This window comes from Ictalurus furcatus, chromosome 8, assembly GCF_023375685.1.
Source record: "Ictalurus furcatus strain D&B chromosome 8, Billie_1.0, whole genome shotgun sequence".
Classification (NCBI taxonomy): Eukaryota; Metazoa; Chordata; class Actinopteri; order Siluriformes; family Ictaluridae; genus Ictalurus; species Ictalurus furcatus.
In genome coordinates this window covers 15,887,877-15,912,579 of record NC_071262.1, presented here as the reverse complement: position 1 = coordinate 15,912,579, position 24,703 = coordinate 15,887,877, and the positions used below count along the sequence as shown (strand labels likewise).

The 24,703-nt window shown below is 39.8% G+C and overlaps 2 protein-coding genes across 6 annotated transcripts in view; one reads left to right on the top strand and one right to left on the bottom strand.

Annotated features, from left to right (window-relative positions):
- Nucleotides 1-280: 280 nt before the first annotated feature.
- On the top strand, nt 281-20,367 carry klhl3 (kelch-like family member 3). The gene is made up of 15 exons (XM_053631045.1): nt 281-799; nt 1,986-2,105; nt 4,335-4,441; nt 4,675-4,796; nt 5,313-5,475; nt 5,581-5,690; nt 7,613-7,729; nt 7,902-8,051; nt 8,899-9,016; nt 9,111-9,308; nt 11,335-11,436; nt 13,351-13,479; nt 13,622-13,762; nt 15,368-15,511; nt 15,594-20,367. The coding sequence occupies exons 1-15, from the start codon at nt 786-788 to the stop codon at nt 15,620-15,622; spliced, it is 1,764 nt and encodes a 587-aa protein (XP_053487020.1). The 5' UTR covers nt 281-785; the 3' UTR covers nt 15,623-20,367.
- A 47-nt stretch (nt 20,368-20,414) lies between these two features.
- Nucleotides 20,415-24,703, bottom strand: part of fam13b (family with sequence similarity 13 member B) — a 47,320-nt gene continuing 43,031 nt past the window's right edge. For all 5 annotated transcript variants that reach the window (XM_053631040.1, XM_053631042.1, XM_053631044.1 and 2 more), the window contains 3 exons: nt 24,177-24,463; nt 22,852-22,953; nt 20,415-22,420 (listed from right to left, as the gene is read on the bottom strand). In XM_053631040.1, coding sequence (XP_053487015.1) covers nt 22,297-22,420; nt 22,852-22,953; nt 24,177-24,463 — 513 coding nt within the window. In that variant the 3' untranslated portion in view covers nt 20,415-22,296. The remainder of the gene's footprint in view (nt 22,421-22,851; nt 22,954-24,176; nt 24,464-24,703) is intronic.

The following is a 24,703-nucleotide window of genomic DNA, read 5'->3' as shown; positions in this document are numbered from 1 at the left end:
AAAATACACCAATACACATGGATTTAAAGACTGTAACTTTATTTTGACACCTGCTGTGATGGATTACTAACTGATACAGAAGATTTCTGCTAGAAACGTTAAAAGATAAAGTAATTCCGCCATAAAACGTTTTCCTACTACCTCACTACACCATTTTTGCTAAGATAAGATATTTTGGGGTACTGTAACTGAAGATAATCAGAAATTACTGCACAAAATTGAAGCAGTTGGATCGAGATTTTTCTGACTGAATCTGATTGATGGGTAGTATGGATGGATGACCAAATAATAATTGTCGCATACTGCATAGTACTAACAGAGTGTGATGTACTGTATATAGTGGTGTAGTATGAAATATGCATTTTATAGACCTGCCATTTCAAACAAAGCCAGGATCACGTTAGTGTGTTACCTGGCAACGGATGTCTCGGCGCTGATTGGACGATGCTGAGCATGATCTCACCAGTGTGTGAGAGAGAGGGAGAGAGAGGGAGAGAGAGAGAGAGAGAGAGAGAGAGAGAGAGAAATGGTCGGTCCTGAGACTTTTGACTTTCAGTATGTAAACAATATTCAGCCTCACTGAAACACCAAGCAAATTAACCCACGGCTAAGTGCGCTACCTGTAACTTTGGGTGGGAAAATAATTAAGCTGACCGGCCATAAAGAAACGAACAGCGGGATAAGTGAGCGGTTATGAGGCGTGAGCTGCAGCCGGTTGAACGGTAGAGCTAGCTAGCTTTAGCAAACCTGCCACTGTTAGCTGCAGCGCTAGTGTTCCGGAAATAATGGAGTTTGTCGGGTGAGTGCTTATACAACTGCTTTTCACTCAGGCTTTAGCATTTATATCTGTAAGTAAACTAAAATACACAAACCACTGCTGACAAATGAGATAATAGTAGCATGAGGTGACAGAATGCAACGTTAGCCAACCTAGCTAGTGGTGTTTATGACATGGTCCAGATCAACATTTTACAGAAAGGATTTAACTTGTGCTCGTGAACACAACACACGACTCTTTATCTGCACAATATCAAATACTTTGTAGCTAAACATTGAAGTAATTTCTAATGAGACGCGTTAGCAATTTGCATTGAATAACTTGAGTGAAACATGAAGAGTTAAACATTTGGAAAAGTCTTGGTTCAGGTGATTTGTTGGTTGTTTATGGTAAGACTTAACAACACTGGAGGTCTTGCAATATTAGTAGTGAACTGACTTTAGTTTTCAATAATAGTCTCGGGAAACGATGCACTGCGTGTGCTGTGTTTTCTGTTTGCTCCAAGCTGACTTAAGGTTTAATGATTAGCAGATGTGTTAGATCAAAAGTGTTTGAGCGAGTTAAGCTGAACATCAGAACTAGTACTGAAGACCACATGTGTAGAGGATGTGTGAAGTATTCATCCTCATGCTTGGAGCTTTCTGAACTTCTAATTCACCTTCTGTTGCTGTAGATGGCTCCATATATATATATATATATATATATATATATATATATATATATATATATATATATAAGGATTTGCACTTCCCAAAAACATTACATGCCCAAATGTCACCCTTGCTTCAGTGGATAATTTCACCTGGATACTGTAGATTTGTTCCATCTAAGGACCACTACCAAAATCATAAAGGTTCTGATGCTCATACTGAACATCATTTCAACACATTTAGTACTGTTTTGACTTAATAGTATACGGATCGAAATGAGTAATGATTTATAATCACACTATTCATTGTCACACAGTAGAGGATGGGCTCCCTTTTGAATTCGGTTCCCCTCAAGGTTTCTTCAACGCTTCATGTCATATCAGAGAGCTTTTCCTTATGACCTTCACCTCTGGCTTGCTCATTAGGGATCCAAATCTAATCTACATCCAGATTTCTGAAAATCTGCTTTATGACCATGCGTAATGATAAGAAATGATATACAAATAAAAATGGAATTTACCTGAATGTGTGTACAATGTTGTTTATGTCATTACCAGGAGCCAAGCTCCATCCGGGACAGCGTTGGAGTTAGACGAGGATGGGCGAGAGCCAGGGATGCACACCTTCAATCACATGCATATGAGGAAAGCATTTAGGGTCATGAATGACCTGAGAAGGTTAATGCATGGAATTAAATTAGGCTATTGAATGTTTCCAGTTATGTTAAAGATGTGTGGCAGCCTGAGAAAACCCTTCACATGGTCACATTTTGACGTTTTCGACAACATATAATTCTGACAATTACTGAAAACTCCTGAACTCTGTTCATGTATCTCTTTTGTATGTACCTCAACTACAGGGTGTCTCCAAAGTCCTCATACATGGGGAGATTGTCACTTTTTAAAATTTATTATTATTATTTTTTTTTTTTACCAAAATGTAACTTTATTTACAAAACTTCCTTGACATGATTGCCATTTCTTTGTAAACACACACAGCCATCTCTCCCAACTCTGACTCCCAGTTTGGCAACAGTGATGTGTATGATGTGCTCACCATGTCTTTGCCATGTCCATCACAAGTCCATAACAACCTTGCGACAACCTCAGATCGAGCCATGAGAATATCAATACGTTTTTCTTTTGTCAAAGACATTCTTACGTGACTATTTAGTTAAAGGTTATCTGAAATTTGGGAGACTTTTTGTTAAAAAGTGTTAATTTCCCCTATGTATAGAGACTTTTGGGACACCCTGTAGAATTAAAGTTACAGCATTTTAAATTCTGGTTACTCTCAACAGTGAAAAAGGACAAAAAAAAAAAAAGCGTTTAAAAATTTAAAGTTCATTTGCACTGCTACAAAAAAAAAGATTTACTCATGGAAAAACAATTACTGCCAATTTTTCGTTCTAAATTTACCATTGGAAATTAACTCTCACTTTGAATATCAGCATCATTTGCATCTGACTCTCTCATCATGTTAGGTAAAATTCACTCGTGGCATTTAAACACAAGCCTTATCGTCGTCTCTTCATTCAACTGATGCCTGTTCACACTAAGATCAATGAGGAAATAACCGCAGAGTAATTCAGTCAGTTTTGTACTGTAGGCTACATTTCTTGTTATTAATGTCTTTTTATTAGGTCATTTAACATTTTAAAACTTTGTCCGTTGTCATCTTAACAGAGTGTGTAAGCGCAGTTCTCTGTTTCAATGAGGTGATGTTGCAGGAGCATCACAGAAATGTTAGTAGCCAATAGCTGCGTAAACTGAATTGATTAGACTTCTGTTTGTTTTGAAATGGGAGAAATGTACACTTATAACTAGCAAGGTTTTTGAGATCTTTAGGCAGACTGACTGCATGTCCAGCTGTGTTTGTAAAACTGGCTCCTTACCCGATATGATCTTTGCATGCAGACTCTAAGGCAAGGTTAGAAATTAGCCTAAATTAAAAAAAAAATGTCCATGTCATTTAGTTAAAATGTATTTGCTTTCTCAAAATGGCATTTCAAAGTATGGTATTCATTTAAAAAATGGTCAACCCTTATTTTTTGTGGTTTTTTTTTTGTGGCTGTTCCAGAATTTAGTCGCAGCAAATGTATAATGGGGTTTTCTATACTGCTGCACATATGGCCCCCTCCAAAACGACTGGAACAGCAAGGCCAATTCATTTGTTTTTACTGTAGACTAAAGACATTTGGGTTTGAGATAAAAAGATGAAAATATATAGCTTATAATTTCAGCTTTTATTTCCTGGTAATTATATGTAGAGGTGTTAAAAGACATGGCACATTTTGAATCAGATCACCCAGTTTGTCAGTGAGCAAAAATATTGGAATGTGACTGACAGGTGTCCCTTGTTACCCAGGTATGTCCTGTTAAAGAGATCTTGAACATCTGCTCATGGTTTTAGCTTTTTAGTTTCACCTGTGAAGCATTTGATGCTAAAATGGATAATCCAGCCTGAAGATCAGAGAGCTGTCTATGGGAGAAAAGCAAGACACTTGATGCTGAGAAAAGAGGGAAACATTGTAGAGGCAGTACAACAATTTGGAATGTCCTGAAAAAGACACAGTAGCACAAACAAATTAATTGGCCTAGCCATTTCAATAGATTCGGATGGGACTGTATTTGACTTACATTTAGTCAAAATTTATTTGCTTTCTAAAAGTAGAAATTTCAAAGTTTTTTTTTTTTTTTTGGGCTGTTCCATAATTTAGTCGCAGCAAACATATGATGGGTTTTCCTAGACTGTGACACATATGTTGAATATTATAAGTTTATGTGCAGGGTTTTTGGGGAAATTACTTCAGTTTTTCTGACTTTTATTGTAAAAAAAAAAAAAAGAAAAATTGTATACTTTTGTTTCAAAAAATTATTTTGTTTTATTGTTGCATGTGAGCACAGCAGGAAGATGCTTTGTGATGTGCTGCTGTTAGCTGGTGAAGAGGAGATTCCTGCCCATAAAGTGGTGCTGGCTTCCTGTAGTCCCTACTTCTGCGCTATGTTTACAGGTTCCTTTCTTTTAGCAATAATCCTGTATACCGAGATTTACAGAGAGCAGGTTTTAATTAATCTATTAAGTAGACTCCATCATTGGGTAGAAAGGGTGATCCAAATTCTTGCTCATTGAGCCCAAGAGTACGTTCTCTTTGATCAAATCTGATTTCTATTTGTGAAGAGTCTTCAGCGTGACTTTGAATGATGGCAGAATGTTTTCAGCTGATACTGTGTTCACTGTGTTCAGGGGAAATGAGTGAAAGTAAGGCCACATGTGTTGAGATAAGGGACGTGGATGGACAGACACTCAGGAAATTGGTGGATTATATTTATACAGCGGAGATCGAAGTAACAGAGGACAATGTGCAGGTAGGTTGAAACACAGCCTATCATAAGATCATAAGAGTGTCAATAAATATGGGTATGTGCCTCTAATCTTGTCAAGTTCAGCGGTGCCTTTTTCACCTGCCTATTTTTCTGTTACTCATGTAGGAATGTGCTTTGGCTTTCTTTCTCTAGCTTCTCCAGCTGGATCTCTTTGAGGCATGCATTTCCTCTCATTTTTAACAGGGGAAACGTGTAAAGTGCAAGGAAAGTCCTGCCTTTGTTCACTGTGATTATCTTTTGAGCTGATGGTTCAGGGAAGTGAGGGGAATATCAGACCCTGTTGTGGATATTTTGGGTATTTTGTTGAATTGCTTGGTAGTAAAAGGAGTTGTTTAGCTACAAATATTTTGGCTGTGGGGAACAGGATTTCTGAAGAGCCACGTTATTAATGTGAATAGTGCATTGGTACCTAAATCTTAAGCCACAAAAAAAAAAGTTCTGGAGCACTAGGATTAATGTTTAGAGCTGATCCACACAATGTGTAACATGTCTACACAGGTGCTGCTGCCGGCAGCCAGCTTACTGCAGCTAATGGAGGTGAGACAGGTGTGTTGTGAGTTCTTGCAGGCCCAGCTCCATCCCACCAACTGCCTGGGTATCCGTGCTTTCGCTGACCTGCACACCTGCACTGAGTTGCTCAGCCAGTCCCATGCCTACGCTGGTGAGTTGGTTAACTGTGTGCATCCTGCTCAAGCAAATCCAAATAGACCTCAAGAATATATAGTAGTTGGTTAACCTGTGTATATGGTGTTTTTGTGCTGTTCAGAGCAGCATTTTACCGAGGTCATGCTGGGAGAAGAGTTCATGGGTCTTTCCCTGCAGCAGGTGTGCAGTCTCATCTCCAGTGACAAGCTGACTGTGTCCACTGAAGAGAAGGTAGCTGTTATTTCTGTTTCCTTCCCACAACCCTCATCTCATCAGTACAGTGTGGTCTGTTCATAGTTATCTATCAGTAATCAAATTCAACTTCCGCTCTAACCGCCAAACATTTGAAGGCAATGTTTTATGCATTTGAATTGCATACTTTTATACTGCTGCAAACATGACCTGTAGAACTGTACTGTTTGCAGGTGAAAACATGAGAAGTCCATATCATAATATATTCATAAATGTTTTAGATTTGTTTTTGTTTACAGACAGTACTGTTCCGTGCTGCAGATATTCAGGGCAATTTTATATTACTTGTGTTAAGTGAGATCTCTGTATAAGCCTCATCTTCACAGGAACACACGGTTAGACCAAATTCCAAAGTGATTTCCTATTCACAATACATAGATCAGCCATAACATTAAAACCACCTGCCTAATATGGTGCAGGTCCCCCTTGTGCCCCCAAAACAGCTCTGACCCATCGAGACATGGACTCCACAAGACCTCTGAAGGTGTGCTGTGGTATCTGGCACCAATCAGCAGATCCTTTAAGTCCTGTAAGTTGCAAGGTGGGGCCTCCATGGATCCGACTTGTTTGTCCAGCACATCTCACAAATGCTCGAGTGGATTGAGATCTGGGGAATTTGGAGGCCGAGTCAAGTGTTCAAACCATGAACGCTTTGTCATGTTCCTCAAACCATTCCTGAACAATCATTGCAGTGTGGCAGGGCACATTATCCTGCTGAAAGAAGCCACTGCCATTAGGGAATACCATTGCCATGAAGGGGTGTACTTGGTCTGCAACAATGTTTAGGTAGGTGGTATGTGTCAAAGTAACAGCCACATGAATGCCAGGACCCAAGGTTTCCCAGCAGAACATTGTCCAGAGCATCACGCAGCCTCTACCAGCTTGCCTTCTTCCCATAGTGCATCCTGATGCCATTTCTTCCCCAGGTAAGCGACGCACCCGGCTGTCCACATGATGTCAAAGAAAACGTGTTTCGTCAGACCTATCCACTTTCTTCCATTGCTCCATGGTCCAGTCCTGATGCTCACGTGCCCATTGTAGGAGCTTTCTGTGGTGGACAGAGGTCAGCATGGGCACTCTGAGCGGTCTGCGGCAACAAGCTGTGGTGCACTTTCATTCTGCCAACACATCAACTTCAAGAACTGAATGTTCACTTGCTGCCTAATATATCCCACCCCTTGATAGGTGCCATTGTAACGAGATAATCAATGCTATTCACTTCACCTGTCAGTGCTATGGCTGATCTGTGTATATGCTTACTACATAGAGTAGAATATATTGGTGTTACACATACAATGCACTATGTATACTGTATATGTGGGATTCATCCACAAAGTTTGGAAATTACTAAAATGTAATCAAACTTTTAGGACACTTTTTTCATTTAAACAAATATTTAGAAATGTAGACGTCACAAGACACAAGACACTATTATGTTTCCACTACATTCTCTATTTTAAGCCGAATTTTCTCACAGGAAAATTGAAATGTATATATGTTTTTCCTTCAGAAACATAAACAATATGAAAATTGTGTTAGATTTCAAACAGTTAAATTAGTTCTGATCACACTAATATAGAGCATATGCTAGTCTTAGTACGACTCCCCTCTCACTGTAGCTCCACTTCGTTTTGTTCAGTAAATACATGCACGAAGGCTGTCAGATCAGCAGGCTGCTGTGAGAGTGAAGGAGATGAGCCGTGTGTCAGTTGGAGACATCACACACCATTAGCTGTTCTCTACTTTACCTCCCACATTAGCGTTCACACATTGATATGCTGTCAACTGCTGTTAGATCCAAGCAGTGGCACTGTGAGCAGGTGACACCGGAGGCATTCTGCTTGCTTAGGCTGTAGCAGTTGAAAGAGCTAAAAGGTTTTTTATTTTTGTTTTTCCCTCAGGTGTTTGAAGCTATGATTACATGGATAAAGCATGATAAGGAAGCACGCTTAGAGCACATGCCAAAGCTTATGGAGCATGTTCGCCTGCCACTGTTATCCAGAGATTACTTGGTTCAGGTAGGCCAGTCTACAATCTGCTCAAACTGTGTACTTGGCATTCATTTTGTATTGACTCTGATATTTTAGCACACATTTCTTTTTCTTTTCTTTTTTTTTGTTGAAAGTTTATCGTTTATTTTTTTTTCTTGGAGCCACTTAGTATTACTGCTGTGTTTGTGTATCTGACTAGATTGTAGAGGAGGAGGCCTTGATAAAAAACAACAACACGTGTAAGGATTTCCTTATTGAAGCCATGAAGTACCACCTGTTACCTGCAGACCAGCGGCACCTGATAAAGACGGACAGGACTCGGCCACGCACGCCCGTCAGCCTGCCTAAGGTGTGAAGTAATGTGTGTGGTCTTCCTTTTCTCAAGATATTCTCTTATTCAGATAAGTTTTTCTGTAGCTCACATGGAGAGAAAAATCCTTTCACTCATAGTCCATCTACTTTTCTATTTATTTTTTTCAACCTGATCTCTGGGGCGTTTAATAAGAAAAGAATGGAAGACTCCTTTACTTAAAAACCTGCATGTAATAGAAATCTGACTGAACAACTGCCCTGAGACTTCCATTAAAATTCAATTTTGAATAAATACAGGAGTAGACAATAATATTTATATCTTTCCGTCTAGCACTTCCTAGTTACCTTGTGGTTGAATATTTTGAGAGAAAACAAAGATGCTAGCCAGGATTGAATAATATTGTTTACAAGCAATGTGAGGACAGAACATCAGAGCTTGTAGCTGAAATGTTGGTCAATGATTTATTTATTTTTTATTTATTTATTTTCGAGGGGGCAAATGTGATGTGCTTTAATGATCATGATATACTTGTTTGTTTCCATTTTATACCTGTTGTTTTCCGTTTCCATTCCAGTCCATATTACTGCACTTAATTCATATGTTATTAGACTCTACTTCATATGCTATTACATTATGTTATCAACCACTTTTTACCTTACTTTTAGGCCATAATAGGACTGGGTAACACACTGGGTTTTTTACTTGTCCGATTGGCTAGCAAATTAATTTATAATTGGTCTACCTATATAAAGGTATTCTGTTAGATATCATCACACTTATGCTACAGCAGATAAACATTAGTTTAAAAACAGAGTATTCCTTTAAGATGGTGTCTGAGCAGTGCATGACTTGAAAAGTGTCTTTTTTGTTTTTTTTCTTCCAGGTGATGATTGTGGTAGGTGGTCAGGCCCCTAAAGCCATACGTAGCGTTGAGTGCTATGATTTCCAGGAGGATCGCTGGTACCAGGTGGCTGATCTGCCCTCGAGACGCTGCCGAGCAGGCATGTCTTCTCTTAGTGCCCCTGTCCTCACTGTTCACTGCTCACACTCAGGTAGCCCTAACCCTCTGTGTGCGCTTGTGTGTGTGCTGTACAGGGGTGGTGTTTATGGCTGGTAAGGTTTATGCGGTGGGGGGTTTTAATGGTTCTCTGCGAGTGAGGACAGTGGACGTGTACGATGGTGTGAGGGATCAGTGGAGTTCGGTTCCCAGCATGCAGGAACGTCGCAGCACACTGGGAGCCGCCGTGCTGGGGGACCTGCTCTACGCTGTTGGGGGTTTTGATGGCAGTACAGGTACAGCTAGATTTCATTATTTTCATTCACCATGCATGCTGTTTTCATCCTAAATAATAGTTATTTAAAGCATAGGAGTTTTTAAACAAAGGAGTTGTTTATGGATATGTTTTTGTAATAATAAATAATCGATTGTCTACCTTCCTCATGAATGAACGCAAATTCAGCAAAAAAATTTATATATTTTTTTCCATTACCTCTAATGAGGGTTAAAATTTTTTTGTTGTCTCATGTTTGCTTATGTAGTTTTCACACTGGAATTACAAGGCTAGTACAGCTAACAAGTGATAGAAATCTATCTCTCATCCAAAATCTTTTTTTAATACCTGCCCAAATAATTTTATTTTCAAATAATAACATGGATAGTCTATATTTACATATTTATCTTCAAAGTGGAACAATATTATTATCCAGAAGTCTTCAAAAATGTCATCTTCAAACATATGGAGGCTAGGCCTTACATATATGGGTCAAAGATATGGAGGCTGGGTCTAACATTTAAATTGTACTGACTAAAGGAAAAACAGTGATCCCAATGTTCAAGACCCGATATCGTTACAGTATTCAGCTACGTTTGTAGATTATGGTGAAGGCTGGTTTGAAACATCTTTGTGTATTTGCATTGCAGCAGAGAGAAGGGGGTTATGGTTAAGCATGGTGCACAGAAGCGTACTGATGGACTGGCGTGCACATCTCCCAAATTTTAACAGTGTGGCATGTGTATCTATGTTGCTGTGCATCAACAAGCCTTTCGGAGAAGGCTGCTTTTTTGAGGCTGGGAGGTGTATCTGAAAAAAGAATAAACTAACATGAAGACCAGAGAGCTGTCTATGGGAGAAAAGCAAGCCATTTTGAAGCTAATAAAAGAAGGAAAATCGATCAGAGCCATTGCACAAGCATTAGGCATAGCCAATACAACGATTTGGAATGTCCGGAAAAAGAAAGAAACCACTGGTGTAGTGACAACCGGACACTGAACTGGTCGGCCAGGGAAAACAACAAAAGCTGATGTCAGAAACTTTGTGAGCGCTGTGGAAAGAAACCCAAAAACTGCAGTCAGTGAAATCACCAACAACCTCCATAGGGCAGGGGTGAAGGTATCACAATCAAAGACATTTTTGAGAGCAGAAATATAGAGGCCATACCACAAGAAGCAAAGAATTGTATAGAATGTCTTTGTAAGCTGTAGCATTAAAATCTCCACTGGAACAAAGAAGCCCAAACATGCTCCAGCATGACACTGCCCCTGTTCACAAAGCGAGCTCCATGAAGACATGGTTTGCCAAAGTTGGTGTGGAAGAACTAGAGTGGCCTACACACTCGACCTCAACCCCACCGAACACCTTTTGGATTAATTGGAATGCTGACTGTGCATCAGGCCTCCTCACCCAACATCAGTGCCTGACCTCATTAATGCTGAATGTGTTTCATTAGTGGCTGAATGAACCAATCCTCACAGCCACACTCCAAAATCTAGTGGAAAGCCTTCCCAGAAGAGTGGAGGTTATTATAACAGCAAAGGGGGATTAAATGTGGAATGGGATGTACAACAAGCTCATATGGGTTTGATAGTCAGGTGTGCACAAACCTTTGGCCATAAAGTGTAGTTCATGGTAAATAGATCTTGTGGTAGTTAAAATGACTGTTAGTTGAAATTTTGTTGGACTCTTTTGAACCATTCCCAAGACTTCCCTGACTTGTTAGCTACATTAGCCATGTCAGACCCCTGAAGTTGAACATGTCTCAGCTAAACACCTGCATTTGGGATAAGGGTAAAACTATTCCTTTGATGTGTACTGCAGCGTGGCACAGAATTAGAGCAGTAGTAGAAGACTGTGTTCGTGGTGGAGTGGATTATAAGCAGCAGGTTGAGGCACACGGCTCTGTTTCAGGTCTTCAGTAAGAGAGAATACCATATGTGGTGATCTGCTGTCTTTGTGTTTATATGATGTTTTCCATGTGGTTGCTTGTGCACATGTAGGCATTGCTACACACTCTCACTCTGGTCTTTTTTTTTTCTCCCCAGGTTTGGCCTCAGTGGAAGCGTACAACCCCAAGACTAATGACTGGGTTTTTGTGGCTCCTATGAACACTAGGAGAAGCAGTGTGGGGGTGGGAGTTGTGGACGGTAAACAGTCTTACATTTCACGTTTTGTAAAATGTAATTTGGTTTCAGCTCTAGTTATGAAACACTGTTTTGGTTCTTATCTTGCTTCTCCACCGAACAGCACTGCTTACAAAAGCTTGGCAACAAATGCAAACCCAGGACCTTTAGTTTCTTACACTGGTGTTTTTAACTTGTACAAACAAAAACTGGCCCAAACAGGAACCTACAGAACCCACAGTGATGCCAATGTTCAACATGGGGAAATGCTTGGATAAGCATTGCCCCTTTGTTTGATCAGTTCTTTGGTTTAATCAGTTTATATAAGCAACAAAATTACTGGCAAAAATGCTAATTGATAAAAGCTTTTTAGATTTTGTCAATAATAATGTCACTGACAAAATTAAATACATTTTTAATTTCAGCTGGTGCTGGACAACACTGTAAGAACTTTTTTAAGGCACTAAGAAAGTTGGCACCTCTTCATGATATGAAAAATAATTCAACCTGAATACACTAATAACACACCATTTACATTTACGGCATTTGACAGACGCCCTTATCCAGAGTGATTTACATTTTTATCTCATTTTTATACAACTGAGCAGTTGAGGATTAAGGGCCTTGCTCAAGGTTTCAGCAGGGCAGGATGGTAATGCTGGGATTTGAACTCATGACCTTCTGAACAGGAGTCCGCTGTATTAATCACTGAGCAACCACAATTTGAACTGTCAGGACAAACACAGCATGATGTCTGATTGTATGTATGACCATAGTAAGTAACAGCCCAACCCCAACTACTTAACCAAAACCACAATTACCATGTAGTTCCTTTCTGTGCTAATTAAAACCTGCTACCAAGAAACTAACAGTTCTGGTACTTTGTGCAGCTGCCTTTTGTATATTAGTGTGTACACTCAATAAGCCAATCATGTGACAGCAGCACAATGCAACAAATCATGCAGATACAGGTCTTCGGGAAATGCTTACATCAAACATAAGAATGAAGAAAAAGGGATCCCTGCGACTTTGATCTTGACATGATTGGTAACAAGGCCTGGTTTGAGTATTTCAGAAACTGCTGATCGCCTGGGATTTTCACACACATTTTCTAGCATTTATGATAAATGAAAAACCTGGAGGGAGTGATAGTTCTGTGGGTGGAAACGCCTTGTTGATAAGAGAGGTCAGAGGAAAATGTCCAGATTGGTTCGATCTGCTAGGAAGGATATAGTAGTTCAAGTTCAAGTGGCTTTATTGGATATAGTAACTCAAATAATCACTGTTTTTCAATCATGATGAGCAGAAAAGCATCTCAACATGCACAAAACATTGAACCTTGAGGTGGACAGACTACAAGAACAGAAGATCAGAGCAGAACCTGATGTAGTCTTCTGCTGTTGTAGTCCATCCACCTCAAGATTTGATGTGTTGTGTGTTCTGAGATGTTTTTCTGCTCACTGCGTTAGTAAAGAGTGATTATTTTAGTTACTATAGACTTCCTGTCAGCTCAAAAGATTCTGGTCATTGTCCTCTAATCTCTTTCATCAACAAGGTGTTTCATCCTGCAGACCCTCCACTGACAGGATGTTCTTTTGTTTTTTTTACACCATTCTGTCTAAACTCTAGAGACTGTTGTGTGTGAAAATCCCAGGAGATCAGCAGTTTCTGAAATACTCAAACCCGCCTATCTGGAACCAACAACCACGCCACGGTTAAAGTCACAGAGATCACACCTTTTCTTCATTCTGATGTTTGATGTGAACATTAACTGAAGCTCTTGACCTGTACCTGTATGATTTTATGCATTGCACCACTGCCACATGATTGGCTGATTAGATAACTGCGAGGTGAGCAGGTGTACAGGTGTTCCTAATAAAGTGGTTGGTGAGTGTAAGTAAGGTGTATTTAATTCTCTGAGAATGTGTGTGTTCTCAGGTAAACTGTATGCAGTCGGTGGTTATGATGGTGCATCTCGTCAGTGTCTCAACACTGTGGAAGAGTATGATCCAGTAACTAACAAATGGGACTATGTAGCTGACATGAGCACCAGACGCAGTGGAGCAGGTACTAAACTGAGCTGAAGATGCATGTGCAACATCTACCTTAATTTGTACTCTGTGCTGCCATCTGCTGATCCTGTTTGAGTGGCATGCTAAAGTTCACAGGATATAAACATTACGTGTGTGTGTGTGTGTGTGTTGCACAGGAGTAGGAGTGCTGAATGGGCAGCTGTATGCAGCAGGGGGACATGATGGTCCACTTGTGAGGAAGAGTGTAGAGGTGTTTGACCCTGCCACTAACACCTGGCAGCAGGTGTGTGATATGAACATGTGCAGAAGGAATGCAGGTGAGCAGCTGGTGAGAGGATGGAAAGGGTTTAGAGACAAATATCAAGGCAGGTCGTAGTTACAGGACCTCCTACAGCACTCATGCACTGGCAGAAGTGCTGAAGGTGTATATAAATAAATGGTGTATACACTACCGATCAAAAGTTTAGACACACTAATTCTTTATTTTTATTTTATTTTTTCCACATTTTAGAATAATAATAAAGTCATCAAAACGCTGGAATAATAAATAAATAAATAATAAATCACAATAATTTAGTATTTTAGCATCTTTAAAGTAGACACCCTTTTTGCCTAGAATTTCCAGAATGTATTCTTGGCATTTTCTCAACCGATTTCTTGAGGATTTCCCCTGAGATGCTTTTTAAACAGTTTTAAAGGAGTTCCCACCTATGGTGGACAATTATTGGCTGTTTTTCGGAATATTTCGCTCCAAGTCGTGCATTTAAAAAAACAAAACAATTTTTTTGTAAATAAAATGTTAGTTTTGTAATGAAAGAAATGAATGTGTTGGTACAATTATATTTTTGTCTACAATACCGATTTCAAACATTTAATCATACACCTTCAGATCAAAAGTTTTTTAAGATTATGAGAAACATTTCAGTGGAGTGTCTCTAAACTTTTGACCAGTAGTGTACATACAAGGCTGACTCTTCATTTCATCCTATGCAAGTGTTGCAGAGCTTAACTTGTGCCCGGATTTCATTTGACTCACCTTGTATAAAATATACACTGTGTGGACACCTCAATCACACCCATATGTGCCTTTGAAACATCCCACTCCAGATTTCCTCCCCTTTTGCTGTTATAACCTCAAGTCTTCTGAGAATTAGATTTTGGAGCGTGACTGTGGGGATTTGCCCATTCAATCACAAGAGCATTAGTGAGGTCAGGCACTGATGTTGGGTGCGGAAGCCTGGTGTGCAGGTAGTGTTCCAGTTCAACCCAAAAGTGATCAGTGAGGTTGAGGCCAGGCCTCTGTGCAAGCAACTTGAGGTCATCCAAACCATCCTTGGCAAACCATGTCTTTATGGACCTTGCGTTGTGCACAGGGGCATTGTCATGCTTGAACATGTTTGGGGCCCCTGAGTTCCAGTGAAGGGCTACAGTAATGCCACAGCATTCAAACATATCCTATACGACTGTGTGCTTCAAACCTTGTGGCAACAGTTTGGGGAAGACCTAATTGCCAGCTGTCCACATACTTCTGGCCAGATAGTGTAGAAACTAGGTTGTCACAATACTTGTGTATTTGAAGGCAGGAGAAAAAAATATCTACATTTCAATGTTTAAGATTTCATTCCAGTGTTGTACTCCATTACAAAGGGTACTCCATTAGGGGTCAGTAGAGACATGTCACTGTCACAGATATTGGTGTCATTTTTCCAGCTTACCTGGAATATTGTGTGACAGTTTTCTACGGTGTCTTCGAAATGATACGATTATTCTATGAAAACTGAAAAAAAACAACAACAACAAACTCCACCAGGTTTACTTCATCCACCTAGAAATACTGGGTTCCTGTGTGCTTTGTATGTCGAGAATGTTTTCAGCAAACTCAGGCTACATGTGTGCGTGTGTATTGTAATTTGACTGTGCAGGAGTGTGTGCTATAAACGGCCTGCTGTATGTTATCGGTGGGGACGATGGCTCGTGTAACCTGTCCTCTGTGGAGTTCTACAACCCCGCTACTGACAAGTGGAGTCTGATTCCCACCAACATGAGCAACGGACGCAGCTATGCAGGTGAGGATCTTGCTGTAGACTGCTGATTCGGAGAACCGTTTCTACTCGTACTCTGTGCTCACTGGTTTTACTTTCATTTCAGGGGTGTCGGTTATCGACAAGCTGTTATGACTAAGCGCTGCGGTGAGCAGGAGCTCGCTGACTGAAGTGAAGGGCCGAGGTAGACATACAGTCATTTAAAGCTACTCTGTGGAAGGAGTGTCTCTCTGCCCTGGACACGCTGAGCCTGTGCTCACCATAACGGTGCGTAAATCATGCCAGATTGACCGCTAAAACGCCCTCGAAATGTGCCATCAGCTTCTGCTGATTATCAGAGGCCACAAATCATCAGTGAAAATGGCCTGGCTGGAGCGGGCAGAGTTTAAAGGGCAAGCAGAAGGAAGTGAAGCGGTCATTCAGCCTGGCACAGATCTGCACAGCAGCATTTAAACTGCAGGTACAGAGTGTACCATCTCTCTGCTCTACTACTGATTTATAACACACCATAAAGCCATTTCTGTCATCCAGGCAAATTCCAAGGCTGAAATGGGTCTCTGCTTTACAATATATATCCTTCATCCCAGCCTTCAGTCTCAACACCACTACTGCGAGCTCAAACAGCTTGCACCACTGAATATCATCAGTTAAACCCTGAACAGGACAAGGGTGTTATTCAGATCATGTTCTCAAACTCTTAATCATGTTCTCATTTTTCAACTTAACAGGGTTTATCATGGACTAGATGTACTGTAGAAGCAACTCTGCAAAGCAACTAGACGGAGTGTGGTTGTAGCCAGCTGCTTTTGTGCCATAAAGTGTTTAATATTTTGCACATCTGTGCTGGGGCACAGAGAAACAGGTCATTAACACTATAGTGAAACGTGTCAAATGAATGTCGAGACTCTGCAAATATACGCACTTTTATCAGGCAGACCTGCCCACTAATACACGGAGGTGCCAGGTTATTAGGTGCACCAAACGTTTAGCATTCTATCATGTGAACCGGAGTGTTTATATAAATATCATATATTACCAAGTATGGAGCTATGGAAACATTCTGAAGAATGTTGTAGGTGTATACAGTATTATCTTAAATACCTGAAAGAGCTGATCTGGTAGCTGTGGTTATAAATACTGAGTTGCCAGAGGTGCCAACATGTACAGTTTAGCTGTAGCGTTTCTCCAGCATGCTACGCCCATAGAGGAGATGCCAAAAAATGTAACTTTTCTTAAAAAAATTATATTTAATTTTTTTTTAGCTAAAGCAACAGGCAAACCAAACTCAATAAATTCACCCTGTTGAAAAACCAATTCACCGAAGGGGAATTGACCAGGTGAATTTAACACCAGCTTTATATAGATGAACTTTGACTTGTGAATTCACAAACCTCAGTTTTGTAAGCCAATAGAAAACGAGAAGGCAGGGCTTAAGTGTCTGTTTAGTTTAAAAAAAAACAAAACGAGGAGTTGCTTCTTATTAGGTAGTGTTCACACCGGATATTTGCCGTGCAGTTTATTGTTGCTTATGCATAAATATGCGTATATTTGGGGGGGAAATTGCAACAAAATAAAATCGTCCACATGAGTGTTTGGTAAAATTCTGTTTTTATTTCTCTGCCTGCCAGGAGTTTCTTGTTGGCACTTCTGCATCTTCCAGACACTTTGTAGGCACAGTCACCGACTGTCCTAAGCACAGTTTGTCAGTCGTTCTCAGCACAGCCATAACACTGACATGGTAGTGTGTGTTTGTTTTGTTGCTACTAGTGTATCAGCAACAACTCTATCACTGCTCCACTCTTCTGTCCAGCCGGAAGTGGTGCTGAGGTCAGAAACTGACGCCGATGATGGGGAGAGAACGATGAACACATTGCGACCCGATAAAACGGCCAAAACTATAAGACTGGTGCACCTAATATACAAAATGTGGCAACTCGGTGTAAATTTCTCACTGGGTTTACAACTCGTACATGACCTGTGCGTTAGTTTCGGTCTGATGGATCATTCGTCCTCTGTAAACAGATCGACTGAACAGCACTGGCTCTCTAATGATCATGATCTTGTACTGTAAGTAGATTTAACAGAGCCAGTACACATTTCAGTAGCAATAAAATGTTCATATTTTGTAAAGAACTCTAATTCAACACTATTGCAAGCACAATTTTGAACAGTTTGAAGTATTATTTTGACTCGTTCTCTTGATGTAGGTTGGTTCGCCGTTTAACATTTTTCTAACAGATGTATTTTATATAGGAAGAGGACAGTCAGGAGATTAAATCCAATAAAAGCAGTGCAGATTTCATTAATAAGCTCCGAAGAACTTTCTCAACAGTGAGAGAGTAGTATGTTTAATGAGCAGGAAACGACATTTTATTCAGGTTTAGAGCCTGATTACACAAGCAGTGGGTTATTATTTTTATCTTGAATGAGAAATATTGAAAGCAACTGACTCATTAGCAGTATTGTTTACCAGTAACTCAGTATTTCTAAGAGAAACAGTATTAAAATGCAAGTCCTTATATTTACATTAACGTCCTGTGTGACTATGCAGTTAAAGGTGCAGTGTTTTTTTTTTTTTTTTCTTTTCAACCTGTAATAACAACATAGTTTCAAAGCTAGCTAACAGAAACCGAATCGTGATCTTGCCATGCAGTAGAACTCTGGACTTTCAGGTTTCTGTCTGAACACAGTTGCTCTGTCTGAAAAGGGGAAAACACATCACTTTTCACTGCAATTGCAGTTTGATTTACAGGCAGCAGAGGGTGCTACAAGTTACCAACTCCCCCTTTAATATGGCTCGGAAAAGTGTTGAATTATTGCAACGCGTTCTGCTCGTGTCAGAAGTGATGATAACACCCAAATGTTAATGCAGTTCGTATCAGTATCTATATTAGCTGAAGCTCTGCAGTTGTGTAAACGATGTTACAGCGTGTAATCTGGTCTTTGGTCATATATCCACAACAGCTTTCTAAAACAGTATCATTAAATGTTCTTTCCCCAAAGAATTATTTAATCCACTTGTTGCCCCACAATGAAATGTATACATAATCAAATAATAGGTGTCAGGAGAGCTCTGACCAGCGGAGCGCTGCAGGCATTTCATCAGCAACATGGAGTCATCAGCGAAATAAATAAAAAAAAACAAGAGCAATATTACCAGGTCTGGATTTTTATTTATTTATTTTTAAATTATGAACTTCTGCTGCAGGTTGATTATATATATTTTTGGCTGTTCTGGTTTGGATCTTTTCCCATACATTAGATGAGTTAATATCTGTTTATTATTATCTGTTCTCAATTATGACTGATCAGGTGTTGATTCATTTTCTATAACAGCAACTGACAGTACTGCTGATTGCAAAGCAAATCATAGGTTTATATTAATGCACACATTTTAATAAATTGTTTCTATAGTAACAAATAACAATGACTTAAAGTGGAGATTTAAAAATCATATGTAATTGTGGATATAGTGAAGTTAATTTTTAATTGTTGGAGTATTTAGCAGTTTAGGAAAGAGTCTACAGTGTAAGCACTTTGTAACAGGTAACACTGTACAGTTTTCTGACACACAGGACTTGACAGTTTCCCCGTAACATGCTGAGTTATTATTTTTTTTATTAACTTGATAAAAGAAAGAGAGAGGCTGTTTATAGCTGCTATAACATAAGTGATAATAGGATCTAACTTGTTTTGTGGGTATTCCATGACATTAAATGTATCTATAAATATTGATATAATGTTCTTTAATAAATACAATTTTTAATCATTAGTAATTTGCGACGGTATAAGAGGAATAAAACACTAACATAGTTAGTGGAAAATAAACACGTTGGGGTGGTAACAGTGTCACACCACCTGGCCGTTGATTGTTTTCCTATAACAGCATGCTTTATTGTGTTTTATTTCTTATGTAATAGACTATATTAAAATTCACATTCAAATGGCCCTAAAATCTGCACAAATACACATCACCATGGAAACGGCCCACACACCGTAAACGTCTCAGCCTGCACCAGCATGTGAGATTTGCTCGTGTACTGTGTATGTTACTACATGAATGCATCAGTGAAGATCACAGCTATTCTGTTTACAGCATAAGCAGCAATAATTGATTGTTTATAGGACTTTGGTTGGAAAAAATACCGTTTAGGGAAATGGTGTGTTCTTTATGCCACTTGGTTAAAAATGAACTGTATGATATGTTGCTTTCTAATCTTTACATTTACCAGTGATGTATAGAATTTAGGAGGGACATATGTTTGTTTTTTTACTTGGTAATTAAGGACTGTCAGTTGGCTTTGCAAAGTCATTGTTAATTACAGTTTAAAGTTTGTGAACAAAAATGTGTCGTGCCAAAATCCATTCATTACATAAGCATGTACGGTAAAGACATAGTAAAAGACGACATGTGTCATGTCGACACGACATGTGAAAATCTCTAGGCGTTTATGCAAAAAACAAAAACATTCCTTTGTCGTTCAGTCTGTGCTGCAAGGCATCACTGCTGATGTTTGTTTTGTAGATGTAGTGAAAACTCTTAGTTTGAATCTTAGAAAATATACATTTAGTCAAATAAACTTACTGTTAAACACTTCTTGTGAACTGAACTGCTCGAGCTGAATCACACCATTGTATTAAATATAGGTGAGGAGTCAGTGAGTAGCAGAGGAAGACTTTAACCACACACAAACCAGAGAGAAAGAACGTCGCTGTGCTTTTTTCACTGGGTTGGATTTCACTCCCTTTCTTTGTTGCTGCATTTCAGTTACTTATACAAACCGTATTTATTCCTGGAAGGCAGGTGACGATTCTTCTCTGTAACTTTTTTAAAACAAGAATTTCTTACAAGCACAATATCTAATAAATAAATAAATAAATAAAAGCAATGTGGTGTTAAAGCAAGTCTCTCCTTTTTAGGCATGAATGTCTCACAAGCCGTTTATTAGAAATGCACAGACTGGATGCAGATGTCCTCTCATTCCACTGATAATGATGATGCCTTGTTATTGCTTCTTTTTCATGGCACAAAAACTTAAATACAAACATTTGCCATGCAAACTCACTACTGACTTTTTTCTTTGTTTTTTTTTTTTTTTTTTTTTTTTTTACAAAACAAGCAGACGTTTAGTTAATACAGGAAACTACACTGTAAAGATGGATTTGTTGAAAGTGAAGGTTAAAAAAAATGAGTACAAAATAATGCTCATAAAAAAAAAAAAAAAAAAAATCCGCATGTAACCATTGCAAAGTGACACAGGGGCTTAACATGCATTAAAAAAAACATCCTTCAGATACAATTAGTGCTTAAAATGTACAAGCAAATTTGAACAAACAGTGGGCTGCATTCTCAGAATGCTGTGCAAATAACATTCACTAGCTCCTACGCCCTTCGTAAAAACACCCCATTCTCATCTACTTTCACGAACATGGAGTGACTCGAGAAAAAGCCGAGTGCGTCCGTTGACCTCTATTTCTCATCTAGTGCTTTTTTGGAGCAAGTGTGCTCCAACAAGTGCCCGTTGTTCCTGCACTTAAAGCCGATACATCAGCAGTGCCTTTCACTTCCGAGCTGCTTGATCAAGCATGAAAAGCAAAATACAAGTAAAAGACATCTATATATACGTTTGATAGTTTTAAGTATGATATACAACTGTTGTCATGGTTTCAGGTCAGTGATTAGTCCACTGAGCTACATTGTCCTCCAGGATAACCATCTAATCTCAGCAAGTCCAAGATGACGAGGAAGCGAATTGGACAGGAAGTGTCCGTGATGACACGTTACAGTCTTTCTTAGTGCAAGTAAAGCTGTATGTAGGAATGTAGGGTTTTTAAATGAGCTCAGCCGTGATTAGTTCCAACTGTACTTTGTGTTAAATTAGCATGAATTTCTTTTGTTGACAGCGAGTGAAGTTCATCAGGAATTCAGCAAAGCTGCACTGCCCTAGACGACCTTCCTCCAGCCAGACTCATTAATAAAGCATGGGTTTAACAGTAACGTCCCGAGTGTGTGACATGAGTGAGCACAAAATGACCCCTTGACTGCAGAACTAATTCCCAACATCAGCTTAGATACTTAGCACACGCATTTCCTCGTTGTGTCTGTGATCCATTATTTGTGCACGAATCCAGGAGAAATGTGAATCAAGAACAGTGAAGAAATGCTTTAAATAAATATACATCTAGTTACATACTACTCAAACACAGAGCCAAACGAGAAGGAATACTACACGACAGTCGAGCTTAAATTCGCGTGTGATTAACCCTCCGGTCGCTGAGAAGTCACGTGGATATTTTTTTGTTTAGAAACAAAAGAAAAAGAGCACCAACATGTTCTGTTTTTTTTTTTGTTAGAGGAAAAAAAAACAACAACATAAAAACACCAACATTCAGAGTATAATATCAGTAAGTATGATTTTTACACAGACGCAGAATTCTGTCCAGAACACACATGAATAGTGTATCATGTCCCCAGGGTTTGGGGATGTAGCTTTAAGAAATGGTAGAAGTCTGAGAAGGTTGCTGACCGTGGATGTGGTTGGAAGTTCTGTTCTTGTTGTCCACACACACTTCGGATGAATCGGCTCAAACGCCGAGTGTGTCCCTCTTCATGCTGAGGATTTCTCACTACGATCAAACAAACTCAAGCAGGCAAAAATGGAATACATTAAAAAAAAAAAAACTCGGGACAGAGAATGTCCTCCTGTTGAATCTCTGACAGTGAAAGCAGTCGGCTGCTGGGTGACAGGATGCAGATGTGGATGTTATGGTGATGGTGGGGTTGTGTTGCTGACGCTGAATGCTGGACTCTAGATGGACTTGGAGGAGTCCTGCTTGCTGATGAGGACCTCGAGCAGGCGCAGTTTGGCTTTGATGCGTTTATACTCCTTGTACTCGTCCAACATGGGCACACGGTCCTCCTTCTGTACGTTCCTATTGGAAGAACAGCGACTTGGTCAGTGGAGCGGCCGTGTGGTTTATTTCATTCTGAGGCCATCAGTTCATCATCAAACACTGCAGCAGTGCACTTTCCCAGAGCTGCATTAGGATCCAATCTCTTCATCTCTTATTAATCTATTCCTGATGCTGGAGCTCTGAGCTCAGATCTGATTGTGTGTGTATGTGTGCGCGTGTGTACATATGCATGTTCGGATGTGCGTGTGGGTGTGTGTGTATGCGTGTTCGTATTCATGCGTGTTCGGGTGTGTGTGTGTGTGTGTGTGTGTGTGTGTGTGTGTGTGTGTGTTCGTGTGTAATTTTTCCTAATAAGAGTTCCTTCATGGTTAGTAAGTGTGTAAGTAGTAAGTGTAGAAACTGTGAGCAGCAGTTCAGCTCTGTAGATGAAGTAGGCGTGTGTATCTTACCTTCCGTTCTGCTTGTAGAATTCATCCTCAAACTCGCGGATGGTCCTCCTCAGCTTCTTCTTCTCTGCTCTGGCTTTCCACAGCTGCTCCAGGAGCTCAGGCCTGTGAGATGCAGGAGGAGTTATAATGCTCTGTTATACAGCACTTCAGTTCGGGTCCACTGACCGGACGAGCGGCCGCTCTGAGAGTGGTGATATTTAGTGTAACAGCACGGCTACGATTAATCCCATCGTCTGTGTTTGCTAGGTAAAGTTCCAGTCCTAGGTTTTACACTGAAACTAACTACACTTCCTAGAGGCGGTCTGTCAGTCTGAGCACTGCAGGGGAACACGCATGGTAATGCTGTACCCAGCTCTGGCTTCTTCTGGAACTATTTTCCTTGACTGAGAAAAAAAAAAAAAAAATCAACAAAATACTCTGCCATATTGTGTCTGAAATGTCACAATGTACTAGATCAGTGTTATTGTTTAGGGAATTGTTGAATAAAGCATTATCACATTACAGTATCAAACTGGTGTATCACGTTGTAGTATCACATGACCTGCAGCCAATGTCCACTGGCCATATATGGAATTTTTTTCCATTACACTTACAAAACGCATCATTTTTATTGACCATTAAAACCACTAGTATTTCTATTATTATTTTTATTATTATTATTATTTGATCAAAATGCCTTGAGCCAGATCAAGTCTACATATCCTTAATATTTTTGGTTGACTCTTGCTTGATGTAGGATCACGGGTCTGAAACACACACTTTATGCAACTTTATTTAATTTTCATATTTTAAATGATGTATACATTTTCGAATAAAATAGAGTACGATTTTGAAAAGAGATGTTACACAATATGCAGTAAAGTAATAGTTTACAATATACATCAAGTACTTACTGGAGTCACTCTTTCTATGTATAGTAAATACGAAGTGTTGAAGATTGTTTTTTTTTTTTTAAATGTATGAATTTATTTATTCTTACATGCACCAGAAGTGGGAGCAACAGAGCTCAACATGCTGCTCATTTTCTTCTAAAAGGATTGCTGTCTTCTCCGGTTTGAGGCTTTGAGGTCAATGACTTTCAGACACTACAGGCTCTTTAAATAGGCTCTCGTGATGTGTGTGAGAAGTCCGCCTCAAACTGAAAATGAGCTACGTGCAAACAGCATGAGCTACGTGCGTACACAAACATGCACTCGAGGTCCAAAGCTGCAGCTAAGCGGCTTAAAACTACAACTGCACTGCATTAATAATAGTGCTAAAGGCCCGAATGGTTAAAGCTGGAGTTGTTGAGTAGAGAGCAGGTCAATGCAAGTGATCACACTTACATGGAGGAGGCGTTAGAGCTGGACAGACGCAGGTCAAGGGTCAACTTTCCCGAGCTTTCGCCCATCTTAGACCTCAGGATGCTGTCAGGCAGAGGCTGCTGAGAGCTGGGTTGGGCTGCTGGGTCCAAAGCGATGATGACCTCTGACCCCTCATTCTGCATTCCTCCACTTTCCTCCTGCTCATACTCTTCCTCCTCTTCCTCTTTGATCTCATCACAGAAGTGGGCTGTCTCACCCTCAATGATAGGCTGCAGGGTCTGATTGCGTCTCTTGCTGGAGGGCGAGGCCTGAAGGAAGGAAAATAGGAAAGGAAATGGGAAAGGATAGAGGAAAGAGGACAGGACAAGTAAGGAAAAAAGGAGGAGGGAAGGGAGAAATAAAGAAAGGGGGAAGAAAGGAGGTGTGGGTAATTGTGGCCATGACATTTTCAAGTTAGCTCACATGAGTTTTATATCACCTGAGTCTACTGTACTAAAGCAAAACTGGCACAGACTTAAAAATGTCTATTTTTGTCCCTCTTTGGAAAT

Bases quoted from the DNA above. Each gene is read 5' to 3' on its own strand.
- klhl3 (XM_053631045.1), top strand. The intron at 11,437-13,350 runs GTAAACAGTCTT...GTGTGTTCTCAG, and splicing joins GGGGGTGGGAGTTGTGGACG to GTAAACTGTATGCAGTCGGT. The intron at 13,763-15,367 runs GTGAGCAGCTGG...TTGACTGTGCAG, and splicing joins CATGTGCAGAAGGAATGCAG to GAGTGTGTGCTATAAACGGC.